Source organism: Lepisma saccharinum, chromosome 5, assembly GCF_977018435.1.
Source record: "Lepisma saccharinum chromosome 5, izLepSacc3.1, whole genome shotgun sequence".
NCBI lineage: Eukaryota > Metazoa > Arthropoda > Insecta > Zygentoma > Lepismatidae > Lepisma > Lepisma saccharinum.
In genome coordinates, this window is record NC_139233.1 from 33,177,609 (window position 1) to 33,196,728 (window position 19,120).

At 38.7% G+C, this 19,120-nt stretch overlaps 1 protein-coding gene across 1 annotated transcript; it reads left to right on the plus strand.

The window, feature by feature from the left end:
- Window positions 1–609: 609 nt before the first annotated feature.
- On the plus strand, window positions 610–6,792 carry LOC145987979 (uncharacterized). Its single transcript, XM_083122819.1, has 3 exons — window positions 610–627; window positions 3,483–3,538; window positions 4,734–6,792. Exons 1-3 carry the CDS (start codon window positions 610–612, stop codon window positions 5,860–5,862), a joined length of 1,203 nt encoding a protein of 400 aa, XP_082978945.1. The 3' UTR covers window positions 5,863–6,792.
- The last annotated feature ends 12,328 nt before the right edge of the window (window positions 6,793–19,120 follow it).

Here is a 19,120-nt window from a genome sequence, read left to right on the forward strand (position 1 = left end):
TCCATATATACACTCAATGTGTATAAATTGTATGTAGTTCGAATCTATAGTTAATTCCGCGTATAACGGTACTTCATTCGTCTGTCTAGCCTTCGATCTACAGTCATCTAAATGAAACTCTGCATTTTGCTAAAAAAAAATGGTCCTGTACCGGGGGCTTACATGGCAAAATGGGCTTGGTAATGAAAAGGTTCAATGTACGCCACAAAAAAAAAAAAAAAGACGAATCTCCGTTTGTGACAAGATAAGAAATGTCAACTTCGTATTCCTGGTTCTCCTTTCTTCCTCTATCCCTGAAGTGCCCCCCAGAGAAAAACAATGTTTATTTGAATGACAACTCGCCTACGCTCGCCGTTTCAAGTGTCACCGAGGGGTCATCGGGGTCGCAGTTACGTGTAATTAATTAGCGCAACAATGACGGCGGCTGTTGGCGGAACATGCCCTTTCGCTAACACTGTCAGCCGCAGAATGCTCTTCCAACGTCAACAATGCGACGACTGCATAAAGATGTTCGCACATTCTTTGCAGAAGTGCATATAAAAGTGTTGCCGCAACCGAGATGATGCAGTCGAGACTTGAGGGGCAAATCTTCATCGCAGGAGGGTGAAAATGGCTGTCAAAGTCAGCGTAAGTATTCACGGTGTTACAGCCGCGTTTGGTAGATCTATAGGTTAACGAACTATGTTCATTGTACTTTATTCATTGGCTAATTCCTCTGCTACTCACCTATACCAACACTAGGTTTCGAGAGAACGACTATTCTCTCGTCTTTAGTGAATTTCTTTTTACAAGTGGTGGGGTTCGAACCTACGATAGATCTGTTAGTTTTACTACAAATCCAGTACGCTAGCCAACTACTACAACTACAAAGTATGCAAATAATTTCACTCTGCCCAGCTTATCGGATGTATGTGTGTGGGTGTGTATGTATGTTTGTTCCGGCATAACTCTCGAACGCCTGGAGCAATTTCAACCAAACTTGGCACACATATCACTTGCAACCTGGAAAGAAATACTGTGTTCGTAACACACCCATGGCTCCCATAGGGAGGGGGTGGGAAGGGGTGACATGTAAAACGACCTATATTAGTGTGGAATCCATAGTTTTTGGGGTCGCTAAGATGAATAGTGACATTCCCAATGCCGTTCAACTCCAAGTTCATTTTACACTATAGTTAGAATTCCTGTCTAATAGAAGATTGGAATAAATAAATACCAGGGCAACGCTGGGCAATCAGCTAGTTATTAATAAATGTCCAAAAACATTTTAAACACTTGTTACTGTGGACTAAAAACTGTATCAATTATAAATGCAAGAAGTTTATAAAGGGCCTCTCCGATGGCCCAGTGGCGGAGTGGTTAGTACAGCGCGGTACGACGCCAGGGGTCTCGGGTTCGAGTCCCGGCTAGGACATGGGTGTTTGTGTTGTCCGAGAAAACCGAAAATTAAGAGAAAAACTGATATGTACGAATGTTGAGAATAAGTGTAAATGACTGGGGATACCACCGAGTAGGGGTATTACTTTCTAAAAAAAAAAAGTGGTAGTGTCGTCGTCGCCTTGTAATCAAGGGGTCCCGGGTTCGATTCCCGGTGAAGGTACATAATGGTTAGGATCCCACTTTAAACTGTAGGCCCAGTCCCAGTTAGCTTTACTGTGCATAAAGTGTACTTAAAGCACCAACTCAATCAAGAAGTTTATAAGTCGAGAAAATCACACATTATTGCAAAGTTTTCCGTTTCGTCACTTTTACATTAAATTCTCGAACAAGAAGAGGACATTAGTAAATTATTCTTGATAATTTAAATAAAGACACAGCAATACATAATTTGATTGAAAAATTGGTTCTATGAAACAGTTAATTTTTCATTAACAGGAAAAAAAGACTAGTAACAATTCTTGAAAAATAAGCACAATCCGAACAGAGACGTTGAATTATCACAAAATAGATTCACATGAGAAAATGAATTTGTCAGTTCTAATGTTTTATTATAGTACTTACTGTTACTATTAAAATAATAACAAGGGAAACTATTTTATTCGCACATTGCATAGGGGTATGACTGGCCGTAAGCAGACGCTGGACTGTGGAGCCATGTGGTAATATGCCCAAGGCTTATAAACAAAATTGTTTGCGTGTATTTACAACTTTTATGATCTAAAAAAACATGAACCAATTCATCAAAGTGGCAGCAATCACTGTAACATTTACAGGAAGCCTACGTGAGAAAAGAGGAAATAGTCTACAATTGGTAATTATCTTCCATCACTCTTATTCTTATATTAATTTACAATTATAAGTAATTAAATAAACACTCACGTTAGGTTTCAGTACTTTTTCCAAGTTAAAGTCACACTGTGTTTTAAAATAATAATTGCTTATAAAAATACAAATTCCAACAGCCAACTAATAGTTGTAAGATTTTGCCGTGTCCTGAAAAATTGAAATCTGTTGTAATGTAATACAGCCCGCCATCTATCAACGATACTCATGAGTAAAATAAACAATCGCAGAACCGTTGGCGTACTTATATACTGTTTCAAAAGCGCATATTCGTGAAGTGCTACAACAATAATGTGGCGAAACTGGTTTCTGGCTGAAATAACCATCGTCTGCCACTAACTCGCGTGTGTACATCCCCAGTCTACATCTAACCTTTCGATTAACTGTTCTCTTTTTGTTATTTTTGCGTTGCGTTGTATCATTGCGTTTGTCCTGTCATCCATACATTAATTCTCAGTAATTATGGAATTCCGAATCCGAAAGTATCGATGCTATGAATGTCCTTCAGGAAGAAGATCGCCAACGATAAGAAAAAAAAAAATGAACATTTAATATTATACGATATTTCTGCACACTTTCCACATTTTCCCCTTTTTGCTTTTGAATTTGTTTGGCTTCAGCCTCATCAGCTCACCTTTTGGGCACTATCTGAAAGAGAAGGCGCAGCCTCCTTACATCGTGCTTAAAATTTAAACAGTGTTGCAAGAATAAGTATAATTTACTGAGTTGGCTAACAACGCAATAATTGAGCCTAATGCAAATCGCTAAAAACAGTAAATAGACTATGAAGTATATAACTCTGCAAGAAATACTTTGTAAGATATTTAACATTTGTGAGTAATAGATAGTTATTGCTATTTCCACGAAAACAGTCCACTCGAGGTCGGAGGTTCCCCTTGCCTCCTCCACACTCCTGGCCCTCCAAGGTTGTCACACTTTTAAGTTGCTCAGTCGACACTTAACGGCTTTACGTATGCGGTTGATTTCGTCGGTTGAAATTGTTACTTATTGGCAACACTGTAGGTGAGCGGCGTGACCTTGACAGGACTATTTTCATGGTTTCTCCTTCTAAGTAAGAGTATATATTTGCAATAAACTATTACATAAAGCTAAGTTTCAAAGTCCATCAAATATATGCATTCTGCGTACAATTTATTGGTCGACCTCTATTAATATGAAATAAAACTTTACATTCACAGATACTTTGTCTCCTGGCTTATATCATAGTGGGTGCAGAATCAGGAAAGATCAAAACGTAAGTCAACATGCCTTATGAGACAGTATTCTGCCTAATTCTTATATAGATTAGACGTTTACCGAATCGTGAAATTACGAGTAGTTCAATAAGAGTATAGTTTCATCTTTCAAAATGCATAACAATACATAAACGCATTGGCCACCCATATTTGTGGAAATGTTGGTGGAGAAATGTAAGCTAAATGGTATAATACTGAGTCTGCAACACTGTATCAGGCTGTCCTCTCTCATCTTGAAGATAAACATACACACACATCTGTTTTGCTTAACTTGGTTGATAAATGGACATTGCGTGCATATTGAAATGCATTTTGTGGCTCAAGACCATCGTTTTTCAACCTATGGGGCGCGACCCACTGCTGGGTCCCGAGGGTGCGTTTGGTGGGTCGCGGAGCCGGGCTCAAAAATGTATTTACTTTGTCTTAAAAACCTATTACATTTTAAATTCAACCCGTGTTGTACGTAGTTTAGCTCAACATTTCTGTTATTCGCCCTCTGCCATTGCTTTTTACCGGCATCTGTGATTTTTAACTCAAGGAAATCGGATAGTTGTCGTTTTCATTTCGGTCGCAGCAATGAGTTCTTAATTATCTGTGTGTCTCATGCATGTCGACTTTAGGTGTCACTTGATATTTCAGACCGCCCGTGTGTGTGTGTATATGCGGTTACCGAGAGGTGTCAACTGTCATCATTTCACATTACTCTCGAGACTGCTTGGATTACAAAGCTAACCAAACACCTGTGAACAAATGGATTGAGGAAGTTTTAAAAGAGTCCACTGGATTTTTTCACAGTTAGTCTTATAAATTACATATTTACTTTTAAAGAATGGAGTATGTGTAATTTGCTTAAGCAAGGGTAAACTAGGGCTTCTTAAAGTACTCGATGTTAGCAAAAATATGATTATAAACTGTGTGCACACCCCTACAAGTAATTCTGCCGGCGCCCATGCTTGTGGGTCCCATGAAGTGTAATATCCTTCAAGGTTGGTCCCGGAATGAAAAAGGTTGAGAACCACTGCTCTACACTCTAGAGGTCACTAAAAAAATTGCCAGTGTAAGACATCCCGTTGAGTAGAGTTTCTAGTATATAACGTTATCTGAATACTACCAGTCATTAAATGTACTAATTCTTAGTTGAATATTGGAACATTATTAATTTATTTGCATTAATTATGCTTTTTTAACTTTAAGGAATATTGTCGAGCATCCACCTCAATTCTACCTCCATAAGCACCATTATATCCACAAGCACACGCATGTAAATGTCCACAAGCACAAGACGCTTCATGTCAGTTATCCAGCAGAGTCAGGAGGCGGTGATGTTTCACATGGCAGTAAAGGAGGTTATGGGGGCGGAGGTTCTGTATCTCACGGAAGCGTAGGAGGCTACGGAGGCGGATCTTCTGTATCTCACGGAAGTGGAGGAGGCTACGGAGGCGGAGCTTCTGTATCTCATGGAAGTGGAGGAGGCTACGGAGGCGGAGCTTCTGTATCTCACGGAAGCGGAGGAGGCTACGGAGGCGGAGCTTCTGTATCTCACGGAAGCGGAGGAGGCTACGGAGGCGGAGCTTCTGTATCTCACGGAAGCGGAGGAGGCTACGGAGGCGGAGCTTCTGCATCTCACGGAAGCGGAGGAGGTTACGGAGGCGGAGCTTCTGTATCTCACGGAAGTGGAGGAGGCTACGGAGGCGGAGCTTCTGCATCTCACGGAAGTGGAGGAGGCTACGGAGGCGGAGCTTCTGTATCTCACGGAAGTGGAGGAGGCTATGGAAGCGGAGATTCTCACGGAGGCGGCTTTGGAGGCGGAGTTTCGTTGTCTCACGGAAGTGGAGCCGGCTATGGTGCTTCCCATGGATATGGTGGAGCAACTTACTCCGGCAGTCCAAGCCACAGAGGTTACGCAATTGTCGAAGCAAGAGGAAAGCACCCTTCGTCATTTGTACACAGCGAAGCTCTTGTGTTAAAAGCTACAGACGACCACTCTCATAGAAGCAGCGGGTTCAGCAAAGATGCAATCAAAAGCGACATAAAAGGGAGCAGTTACGGGGACAAGGGCCTCGAGGAAACAAAGGTAGCCTATTCTGTCAAGGCAATAGATTCGGAAGGTTCCGGGCACGACGTGTTGTATCCAGGAGGAGATAGTTTCAAGAGTGAATCTTCGAAACGCGAAAGCCCCAATCCTGTGCTTCGCCATATGGGCAAAAGTGCATATGGAACAGAGTCGTTTACGGCCGTTCGACCATCTGGGAAACGAAAGAAGGGACTCCTGGTTGTAGCAGCAAGTAAACCCTTGCCTGCAGGACCGAGAAACCGGATGTAAACTGTAATATTTTTTATCACTTTTTATATTTTTATATTCATTTAGAAGCACACATATGACTACGAATATCCTTTCTAACAACTTAGAAACGACCAGGCTATTTCAATAACACCAGCCCAAATTCATCTTGACATTAATTTACAATGGCCGATGTACGTAATCAGGGTGACAGCATGTGACTGAAGAATAATTGTTGTGAAATAATAGTTTCGGCAAGAATTAGCATTTGGCATTCTAATTTCAAGAAAAATTACTGAAAACTGACATATCTATTTTTATCAAGTTTCTGAATTACTGAGATCGCTTGTCTTTGTGTTCACTTTTTCCAATACCCGTGCTTCACATTGACCAAAAACAACAGGTAATGTACCGCGTCATATATCTCCTAGATGGCAGCAATATCTTCGAAGTACAGTACAGTATAAATGTTAGTCTCCTAGTCATTGTGATGTTTCCAGACAGAAATGTAATATATGTTACTATTTACTTGCATAAAATGACTGACATTTGAATCACCGTAACTCGTAAAAGAGACTGATGTAGCACAAAAGTATTAACATCAACAACGAATATACGTACAACATCGTATGAATACATGTAAGTTCCTGTAATTTCCATAAAATTGTAAATTTATTTTTGATTTCTATTACCCCTAGGCTTACTCATAGTTGATAAATTACCAGTCACACCGAGTAATAACAATTAGTCTTACAAGGTTTTAAATAAAAGTACAATATTTAATTTTAGTAGTGCTTCTATTGTTAAATTGTATAGTAATAAAAAACGTTTTTGTATTTTCGAAATATGATAATAGCACTGCAGAATTATCCCAACCGAAACGTAACTTGAAGTGTAACATATAACATGTCAAAAGTAGCAACTACGTACAGACAACCGGATTATATTTTGTGTGACATTTTTTATTGAAAATAAAACTCTTCAATGAAAACTGTAACTTGATTAAAACGAAATAAAAAAAAAGATTTGTTACAAATTTTGTTTTTCCTTTCTCACACAAAATACACTTACGTGTGTTTATGTATATTAATTTTCATGTGTGTAAATACGACAATTCTTTCTTTCAATTTTGAGAAAATGTGTTGCAAATATTAACGGAAAGCATGTGGTGTGAGGCAGGTTCGAAATAAGAAAAATATGAAGTTTTAGGTAAATGCCACTACACTATATAGCCCTTTCTTTCTCCAAAATCTTACACAGGCTATAACTATCTCCTTCATCTCTTTCATATAATCTAGAGGTTTACGCTAATTTGTATGCTTTGAGGCTTGTTTGAAGTCCACTTTTAGCATAAAAAGCAGGGACGGCGACAGGGGTGGGCACATATATACATCCAGGCCTGCGTATTATTAAAATAATCTCTAAATAAACAAATAAAAACCTCAGCGTTGCTTCCTCCAGCAACGCAATAAATTATTTCGACTTATTAATTAGGTCTACATTGCAATTCCAGAAGTGTATCTTTCTTTACTTCATTACAATTTTTATATTTGTATTTTACATACCTGTGATCTTCAAATATCTACATCGTATACAAAATAACAACTTTGTATTCGTCCTACTAATAAATACTAATCAGAAGCAATCACAATAACCACTACAATACCGAGGTATATTAATTTTGATGTAACAGTTATGTGAGTTTGGATAAAAGCTACAGAATTATTGAATTGATAATGGGTGGCTAATTCTATTTAGAAATCCTTGTTCCACACATAAATTTTGCCTATCAGTTACGTAATCATGCGATTTTTCTTGTGATTAACTTGCGTAGAATTAAAAGAAGAAGGGGTTGGAAGGAAAGCTTTGTTTTGAGGGCGTCAGAGAACTAATCAATCACGATGAGAATGGTTTAAGCTTTAGAAACAACAGGGGTTTAGCCGAAAAGGTCAACAGAATCTGTAGATTCAGATGGAGTAGAGAAGAAAAGCTATGTCATGAAGTATCCATAAGAAAATTTTGTTTATTTGTTTTAAAGTCGAATTTTATGCTCAGATAGGCTAATCGGGTCTAAACCTACAGTTTAAAGTGGAGTCCGAACCAGTGTGAATTGTGCTTTAAGCAGAGGAGGGGCAGAAGAAACCAGAACCTCTTCATTATAAGGCGACAACGTTAAGCCATTGGAGAAAAATATATACAGAATGAACTCACAGGGAACGTGTTATTTTATCACCACAGATGATGCGTTCATTTAAGAGGGTGTATTGCCAGAGACTTTCGGAAAAAAACGTTATTGTTCACGGAGTTAGCTGCTGCCTTGATCCAACAATGAAACACTGTGAAATTGAAACTACAACCTCAACTTTCGAAGTGGTATGAACTATTGAAACTCCCCTTTTGGAAGATTAGTTGTTGCTGATTCTACTGATTTGTTCTACGTGAAGTCTCTTTTCTGCTAATTTTGGCTAATGGCGACAATGAGGTTCAATGGTGAGTAGATGAAAGTGACGAAGGGGAGAAAAGAAATACACGCAAACATTGAAAATACAACCCCCACAAATTATTATTTTGACTATGGTTCCAAGCGCAAGAGACTCGTTCGCCTGCAATATTAAAGTTTCCAGCGTATACTGCGCTGATAGAGGTTGATATTTGAGCGCTTTCGGAAAGGTCACGCCATACAACCCAAGTCATCTGTGAAAAAGAGATGAATTACTGGGAGGGTGATCAATTTCGATGAATTCCTTATGTCCAACATAACATTCTACAAAATGTAAACTATTTGTTACCTCAGTGCATGTGTTCATTTAACCATACGTGTATCACTTCTCCCTCATGAGTAACGAAGACTTACTTCAGAAAACTAATAACAACTTAGCTAACAGATTTCTCAATGTTACTTGATTATTACTTTTGGGCGTTATTCTGTCAAAATAGCCTCTCATAAGCCTGGATATACTTTATGCAGAATGAACAAAGAATTGGTTTTTCCATGTGTGTGTGTTTACATTCCCAATAAGACATTAATTTTAATCCAAATATCCAGTGGCGGCGATTAGGAGGAGCTTGGGGGAGGGAAGTTTCCCCCGCCACATTTTTCCACTTGTTGCACCCGCACTATGCCTCTTAATGCTAAGACTTTTCTTTAAAAAAGTAAACTGTCCTAGCCCCCAAGTTTTGGCACCCGATAGCCGTTACTGCAAACATTCAGATACATTTGTCAGCTGTAATAACCTTGTAAACCAAGGAAAGTGATCATTAACCACCACGTTTCAGTCAAAAACCCATATGATGAAAATAATATGATCAGGAACATGCATTTAAATTACGAGAAAGTAATTTAATTGTTCACCATTGTCTACCATCACAATTTCTAATATATAAAGTGGAGTATGTGCCTTGTATTTTTGCACTTGGACAAAATGTCATGCAACCAATTCACATTCATTTCACTACATTGACATGAAGGAAAGAATGCGATTAGAATGTATGGCGCACACACACAAACACTTCCTTGTAATAATTGTGTCCATCGGAGACAAAGAAGTGGAACAAGATAAGAGTATAGATTAGAAAAGAAAGAGGAAAGACACCAAACACATACACACACATACATGTGATGTGTGTGGACATGGCAGTTAAGAGAAACATTTGAAGAATGAAACGAGAAAAAGTGAAAGGGAGAAAGAAGTAACAAGCGGAGAAAAAAGATATAAGATACATGAAGAGTAAAAGTGAAAATATGAAAAGGAAAGGGAATAGAAGTGAAGGGAAATCGGGAGGGTAAGAGAGAAAAAGGGATACATAGCTCTACAAAATTTCTGGCGCCGCTCCTGACAAAAAGACTAACCGGGACTGGACCTACAGTTTAAAGTGGGATCCGAACCACTAAGAGCCTCCACCGGGTATGACGGAAAACAGTGGTGGATCCAGAAAGCTTTCAGGAGATGGGCCCGAGGTAATAAAATTCTAACCTGTAGTATAGCTGTTAAAGCTATCATTCAGGTTCGTCCGAATGGAAATAATACAAAAGATGACAGAAGAACGAGTGACAGATTGTCTAAGGGTTCGTCTTAGAGATATTGTTTGAGTGACGTCTTGAAGCATAGGTGGCACCAGTGTGGTACAATAAATGCTTGCTCACCCTGTTTTCTGATTCGCACCCCTTCACAAAGGCCCAAATTTTGTCTCAAGGGTAATAATAATAGTAGTAAATCATGGAATAGAGGAAGCTTAATCCCTATTAGCCTGTGTATATTGAGACTATTATTATTTAACAACCATTCTCAAGCAATTTATTTTAATGCAGTAATAAATAGGACGTTTTTTGGTCAGTTTTACATGAAAAGTATTTGAAGTGTTTCTACTACTGATTATTGTCTCCTCTTACCTTCTCTATTTTAAACATCTTTTGAACGTTTTTAAGTATATTTATTATATCAGTATGTAATGTTACATAAAAATCTTCATGGCATATTATTTTATTATACAGGACACATAAACAGATAACTGTTATTTAATCGCAGTGGCGGCGATTAGGGGGGCCGTGGGGAGCAGTTGCCCCCACTATGCTAAACCTACCAAGAGAAAGTAAACTATCCTTGTCGCCCCCAGTTTTGGCAACTTGACCCCCTAGTTTTGGAACCCAATCGCCACTGTTTATTCGTCATATGTAAAAACATATATATATATATATATATATATATATATATATATATATATATATATATATATATATATACAAGCTACCCTGAAGCAGTATTACAAATTATAATTAATGAAGTATTTAATTTATTATTTTAGATTGCTAAACAACTATACAATAACAATAATTGAGTTTTATATAAAAGTAAATAAACATATGATTGCTGTATTTTTTATATTAAATCCACATGGTTGCATGGTACAACATCCTTTCCACACCACAAAATCATATAGTCTGACGCCCCTGATATTTGTGGCGAGAGAGATATGGCAAAATTTGCATTTTAATAAGAAATGTCAAAATACTTAGATAAGCATCATACTTTTAAACACTGCATCAACAACACAGGACTGCAAAACTTTAAGCCGAGTTAATTTCGTTTTCAAAATCTAGAATCAATGAAAAAACGTTAATGCATAAACTTGTGAAATTATTGAACAAAAATTTAGTTTGTAAGAATGTCCGTATTTCACACGTGACTTATGGAATGCAGGGTAATTTCAAATGAATATATTATTTAATTCTAGAGGATTATTAGGATCTAAAATTAAAATTATTCATGTAGCTTAGAAGCAGTATAAGTAACAAAAGATTGCAAGAATTGTGTAAACTTTATTAAAGTGGGCCAAGAATGCATTAGGCTCACATTATAACTTTTCAAATAACAAATACTAGAAAATGACGATTTTGCACTTACGTACCTACCTCTGTGGCGGAGTGGTTATCACAACGTCCGAGGTTCAAATCCCGGCCTCGAATGGGAGTACTTTGTAAGTGTCCTTCTCATCAATTTTTCACATCATCACATCCTCATCGTCGCGATTATCCAAAAGTGGGAGAAAACCGACGTTAAATAACATAAATAAAATCAAATTCGCCGTTCTTGCACCCAAGTCTTTGAATGTTCTTCCAGTGAAAATCAGGAAAATGTCTGACAGACAGAATGACATGGGTAAGACAGAAGAAGCACATCTCTATATCTTTTTGTTCAAGTCCCACATGATTTTCAGTCATCAGAAAGTGATTTGTGCAGTGGTTAATGCAAGTCACTCAACACCATTTGCCATAAACTTGTGAAGGAGTATTCTGAGACTCGCTCCTCACACGTTACCCTTGAGAATCAAGCTTTCTCTTACGAGGAAACTCAAAATTATCAAATATTAACGTCAGATTAATTAACAAGGCAATTTCCTCGTTCCCACAACCCAGGAGAAACTGTTTGATATGTGCAGTCCCATTGTCTTGTAGATGTTAACGCCTTTCTTGCATATAAAACTAGGAGCACAGAGAAAAGAGGGCTACAGTGTGTCTGGTGCATTCGCCTAGCGGGTGGTAATAGGAATACATGATGGTAACTACTTGGAAGGTACGTATATAAAGGAAAATAATATGTACAATTGTGGAAAGAAATACTTCCCCATAAGACTACTGATATGAAGGCTCTTTGGAGGAAGTATTTCCTTCCATGACATATACGGAGGCTTTATAAGTATTATTGATGACAATTGGAGACCTTGCTGTAAGTGGGATGAAGCTCATTGTGTTCAAAATTAGGATTTTGGCTTTTACACACAGCAGGAGCATGGGATGCTTTCAAAAATTGTAGTCAATGCTTGCAAATATAAAGAGGAACATAAATTAAGAGTATTTGAAAGCAAAATCCTTAGAAAAATATTTGGACCTAAAGGGAAGAGGAGAGTAGTGAGTGAACAAGGGTACATAATTTAGAACTGCATAATTTGTATTCATGCCCAGATATTATTAGAATAATTATATCAAGAAGACTTAGATAGGCAGACCATGTGGCACGAATGGAAAAGGAAAGAAGAGTTTACAGGATTCTGATTGATTGATTTGGTTTATTTCACTTCGCTTTTCTGCCACATTTAGCTAATCGTGAAAATGCGTGATTACATGATGACATTGATGAAGATACAATCAAGAAGAACATCCATTCCCATTCCGGGAATCGAACCCGGGACGTTAGAGGATTCTTGTTGTGAAACCTGATAGTAAGAGGCCAGTAGGAAGGCCAAGACGAAGATGGAAGGATAACATTGAAATGGACCTAAAGGAAATCGGTAAGGAAGGAAAAAAAATTATTGATCTTGCACATGATAGGGACAGATGGAATGCTTGTGTTGCTGCAGCCTTAAACCTTCGGGTTTAAGAAGGCTACAGAGTTAGTTAGTTACTTAGTTTGCAAATGTAAAATAATATGATATCTCGCAGTAATACTGAAGGCCGAATCTAGAATATTTTTTCTTGGAGGGGCACAGAATTCTTGTAAGCACATGGTATGATGTAATATTGGACATTATAACGTGCAGGTATTTTGACACTTTAAAAAAGGCCTGATGTATGCATATCGGCTTGGTTTCGTTGGTTGATTTGCTGTTTTAAGTCCACTTTATGCACAATTAGGCGAATCGGGACTTGACCTACAGTTATTTAAAGTAGGAATCCGAACCACTATATGCCTCCACTGGGTATAGAACCCGGGACCCCTTGATTACAAGACGAGGACGCTACCTAAGCCATAGGGGAGGCAAGCATGTATATTGGTATCAATAGTTTTTTTATGGGTCCAATTTGTGATTAGATATACTAATCAAGACTAAACCTTCAAAGTGAAATCTGAATAACTGTACTACCGGCAGGATACGAACCCAGAACCCTTTAATAATAACATATCATTAGCAGATTTTTGTGAAATGAAAGTAATTTTCTCATGTAAAACAGTCACAAATATTTGACATAGAAACTCTCCCTTTGTGTCCATCTGCCTCGTAACCAAAAAGTCCAAGTTTCGATTTCTGTTGTCGACTTACTTAAGTGCCTCGTAAATCTAGTTCCTATTTATGTATTTGAACGAACTTTTGCTTCATTCCTGTACTACAGTGCGTTCAGTTTGGCTCGGGGCCGAGATAGCACGTGACCTCAGACGGTGAGGCATGGCGCAGATGCCGGCACTTTCGATCTGTAGCGTCCCGCTTATTTTTACGCACATATCTTTAGCATGAAGACAATATATTTATATTGCATGTTATAAGAGTTGTTAAGATTGATAGATTATATTAGATAATCATCCTAATCGTGACTTTCGTGTAAAGTAGATGTGATGTCACCTAATCCCATTCACTTTTGTTTCTTCGTCAATAATATCCTGTTGATTGTGTACAGTCACGGACACTTCTTGGTAGTAACAGTCCCATATACTTCCAACGGGATTGCTACAACCCAGCAGTGTCCATGACTGCACATGAGGGGATAAAATTTACGAAGTGTTTTTTTTTAACAGTATACCACTGACATGAGTTCAAACTATGGTATCACTGACAGTAGATAACATGTAATGTTCCGTCACCTCCTCTCTGGTTCAAAGTAGCTAATCGTTTTTACCATACCACATGGCGGATCAACCGAGAAGCTTTTCTGACCGTGATGTAATATTCACAAGATCCTCCTTCATGAATTATGAACATTACATATCATAGAATCCAACTCATTTTACACATCGCTTTAACATTGCAAAATATACTAACAACATCGGTTTCCTCGAGAGTTAAAACTCTTTCATACACGCTGATTCTTTCCGGAACTCTTTTTTTTTTTATCCCCACCTCCTGCACGTGCAAATATATATTTTTTAAAGAGGCAGATAGTGAATGATTATATTATGTTTCCCTTACATTAAAATAAAAATGTAATCACTTACATTGTTTTAGATCACTACAAAAAGTCAAACATTTCAACTCCATACAAGAAATTTTAGAATTACATTCTTTTCATTCGACGGTGATACTTATCAAACATACACTGAAGTGCCGAAAGTCATGAGATAGCGGGAGGGAACTAGTTGATGGCGCTGTAACATCGCTACAAACCAGTCGAACGTTCCGAAGTAGTTGCAGTGTTGTCAGGTAGACTTCTGTGAGTGCAGTGAAACGTCGTGTACCGTGGTGATGACATACCGACGGCAATTATCGGCATTTGAGCGCGGGATAGTAGTTGATGTTAGGGCATGCGATTTCGGAAGTCGTTCGGACACTGAACGTTTCTCCCTCCACAGTGTCAAGAATGGACCGTGAGTACCGCATTGGAGGCATTACAACTCATCAGGGACAACGCGCTGGCCGCCAACGAGTGGAATGACCGCAACAGGCGACGTCTGGGCAGACTCATGCGGGCAAACAGACAAGCAACAGTGCGTGATCTGACAGCAGAAATCAATGCAGTTCGTCCAAGGAACGTGTCTCAGAGATCAGTGCAATGCAATTTGGTCTCCATGGGGTATCGCAGCTGAGGACCGACATGTGTGCCGCAACTTACCGCTGTCCATCGGCGACGGCGATGCACCTTTGCTCTGGAACACGTGCATTGGGCCTTAGAGGACTGGCAACGTGTAGCGTGGTCAGATGAGTCACGTTTCCAAATTGGTGAGCACGGGTGTGGCGCAGACCCCGTGAGGTAGGAGTAGTGAGTCTTTTATATTATAACCCTCCATGGACTCAAGTTGTCAAGAAGGCACTGTGCAAGCTGGTGGTGGCTCCGTCATGGTGTGGTGCGTGTTGCACCTCGTGAACCAGACAATGAACGTTCATCGCTGCTTGTTGACCATCTCCAACCCTTTGTGTACTTCGTGTACCCTACAAACAATGGGATTTTCCAGGATGACAATGCGCTATGTCACCGGGCCGAAATTGTGCGCAACTGCTTTAAGGAACATTCAGCCAACTTTCAACGCATGAATTGGCCTCCTAGATCGCCGGACATGAACCCTATTGAGCACATGTGGGATATCATCGAACGGACTGTTCGTGCCCAGGATCCTAAACCTGCAACAGTGACTGAATTGTGGACGGCAATCGAGACTGCATGGCTGCACATCCCTCCAGCGGACTACCAGCGACTTGTTGCATCCTGGCCACGTTGCCCACTAGTTATTAGGTAGGTATCCCATGACTTTTGGCACTTCAGTGTACAAATACAAATACATGCAAATCAAAGAACCAGGTACTTTCAAAGGCAAACGTGTAGTGCGAAGCGTACTAAAATTTCACTGTAAATTGTTAATTACGGGAGTATATTAAAGTTACCTTTCATGTAAAAATAAGCTGTTTTCAAAACATTAATTTAGTATACAATCTTATTTCAAATAGTTAGGAAAGAACTGGAAATTTGAATTTAGTATTGACATCTCAAGATACTTTAGATGAACTTATATATCCATTAAAGACAGTAGTGCCATCTCTGGAGCATCAAATCAACTATATAGTCCAATGTCTAAAAAGCAAGTTTTATTATGTGACCAACATTTAATATTTTCGTCATAATCACAATAAACTAATTTGTTCCGACCATATCAAACGCCATCCTGTACTTCATTAGAACGCTGGTAACTGACGGCTTAAAATAATACGTGTTTCTTCAGGGTATGAATCTTAGTCTGTCGTGGCGTCTCAGGGGAGCTGATGGGGCTACAGTCCATCCGAAATTGTGAGAAAATTAAAATTTCCAAATAAAAGCAGTAAAGAACTTGGAAGAACAAAGTAAAAAATACAAACTCTCATTAAAATGACACTCGTACATCATTTTTGTATGAAAACTTTTAAAACGATGGCTACAAATAGTATTTACGAAATATTTTACTGGTGTATCCCGCCCCCTAGAACAGAAACTATGTAATATCCACCTTTACAACACCAGCCGCCTCCGAAAAAAATTCTGCTTACGCTAGTGCCTATACACCAAAATATGTAAAACAATATACCGTTTTAAACCTTAAGGAGTGTTCTACAACTTGTATTTTAAACATTTTTATGAATCTCGTCAATGAAAAATTCCATACCATTGAGAATTCGAAATGCGTTACAAAAAATTGTCATCTTTCTACTCTGAAAGTAGATAGCTTAAACAAAATATACAATATATCTACGTACACTTCCGTTCACAAAAAGTTGCACACTTCATAGGGTTCTACAGATGAAGAATGTGCCACTTCATCTGAACAGGGGTGTACCATCGTTCTCGTCGATATTATAGCCATAATAATAATAAAAAAGATTTATTTCAGAAAATTGAATTTGATTCGGAGTTATAAGCAATATCTGAGAACTTACAATGCTGATGTTTGGCGATTAGCCGGGGGGGGGGGGAGATTAGCGTGTGAATTAAGTGTCGGTCGAACTGGAACTTACTCCTGTGTACATGTTTACCACAGTGTGAACTATTCACCATAAAAATTCAGCAGGTTACCAAGTTGTTGCGGGTCAGTTGTTTCCTACATTGGAGTTACTGAATTGGCAATAATACAAGTATTTTAGGTGCACCTTGAAGCCGGTCCTTTACTTTTAGTAAACATGAGAATTTTATTCATTAAATGTACAAAGCCCGAATAAAAGTGTATCAACATTAATATCGTAGTACACTCTCCTCACTTAGTACTGTAGTAGATCATTTTTTTATGAAGCGTATTTAAATAATACACGATTTAGTGTCAATACTGAATTGAGTTTTTGCAATATTTTTCTCTTCCTTGCTGCGAGTGCCATCCATCACTTATTTTTGTAATGACTACTTCATTTTGCAAAGCGTGAAATGGGTGATTGCGTGTATTTGTGAAGATAATAAGTAAGCAATTTCTCCTTATTCCAAGGGGGAGGGGGGATCAAGTGACCCACCCCAGACATTTCCTGACGGTGTCCATGTCCATGTTCCTGTTGGGTAAGGCTGATACATGAAGTTTGTAGTAAAGTAGGTGAACTGATTTGTTACCGGTGGCGCAGAGATCGGGGGTGGGGGAGGTTGCGTAGAGAGACACATTGTAACCTACAAATTCTGGATAGGGTACAGTATCCTCAAATAATTTGATCTGAATTACACAAGATGGCACCATTCAATGAAGCTCGTTTTTAGTAGCTAAATGCAGAAAAATTATTTTATCGACATTATCTCCAATCCAGATAGAATCAAAACCACCGTAAACCTATTATCCTAATGTGAGATTAGTTACTTTTCTTGATCTGTAGTCAAGAAAAAAATTACGAGGAAGTAAAACCCGTTTGAAATTGATGCAAATAATGGCATGAAGCCTAGACAGACATTCCTTCATTATCAATGTTTCAACGAAAAAGATCAGAGATCGGTTAGTTATTATGAACTTTACAGCCTGATCATTTCCAGTGCGTAGTTAGAGATCGATTTGTTCATTGAACTCTTCAGTCTAACTATTGCCTATTTTTGTGGGAGCAGGAAAAGGTTTATGATCCATTTGCCTTGACTCATCTCACCCAACAGGTCAGTAGGTGTCGGGGCTTACCCCGAGTTGATACTTTCCTGGCGACGAGACCTTGCTCGAAAAGAGGTTTATGATCCATTATCAATATTTCAAAAACATCTTGACAATAGCCATAACATATGTGAAGATTTTAAATTTTTGTGAAAGTTGCTTTTTATATTGGCAGGAAAAGGTTAAGCAAATTTTATTTTTAAATTAAAACCATGTGAATTGTTCTAAAAGTGGAATGGCTTATGCTTATATATTCCATACTCATACGCACACAAATATTCATGTATGTATGTAAATGGATGTGCATGGAACTGGAACTGTGTAATCCAAGTCAAAAACGTTCCTGCTCCACTGTTTGTTAAGCTAGCACTTCGTAATTGTCCCAATCCAGTAAAATTTACTACTGTACTTATAATAACTTCCGAAGCCCAAACGGACTGATGTACGTACATGAATTCAGAACATTGATTGTTTTCTAATTTTGCACTAAGTATTTTGGTAATGAAATTGTATTTCTTAATTATTTAAACATGTTTCTTTCGCAGCTTGCATGCCTGCTAATTGTCCTGTGCGGAGTGATTGCAGAACCATCAAGTGTCCGCGCGTAAGTACAGCATGCACTAACTGTTGAGTTGATGCGATTCAAATGTCCGGCAGCCACTTACCACTTCCAAATGCTACGGGGATAAAATCCTGGTTAGTCCACGTGATCTCTCTGTGCAGCTACACACTTTGTTCACTCTGTCAATGACTGGATTCCACGCAGAGAGAAGACAGGATTCTGTGATTCGAAGAAGTTGCCAACTACATGCCGGACCTCTCTGTTATCAGCTAATTTCTTTGGCCAGGACATTTGTTTTTGTTTGGTTTTAAGTCCACTTTAAGCACATGAAGGCTAAGCGAGACTGAAGGCAGAATTTATAGTGGGATCCGAAATACTTATGCTACGCTACCACAGCGCCATCTGTGAGACCCGAATGGTGGTATGGTCAATACCAAGCTTGTCTGCACATTTTCGTGACCCATCTTCGACGGGACTCTTCAAGAGGTCATCTGAAACTGCTATCAATCGGCGGCCACGTGACTCATTTTCCAGTGTTTTATCGCCAGAACGAAATTTCACGTAGTATATGAGTTCATTACTTGCTCCAAAAATGCTATGTTAATGTTATTCGCTGGAAGTCGTGCAGAATGACCCACTTTAAGCGCATAGAGGAAAAGCATTCCCAGTTGGGTGCTGTCCATGGTTCACTTTGTTACACCCCTGTTCAACACTCACTGACGGACTGGGAACACAACTTGTC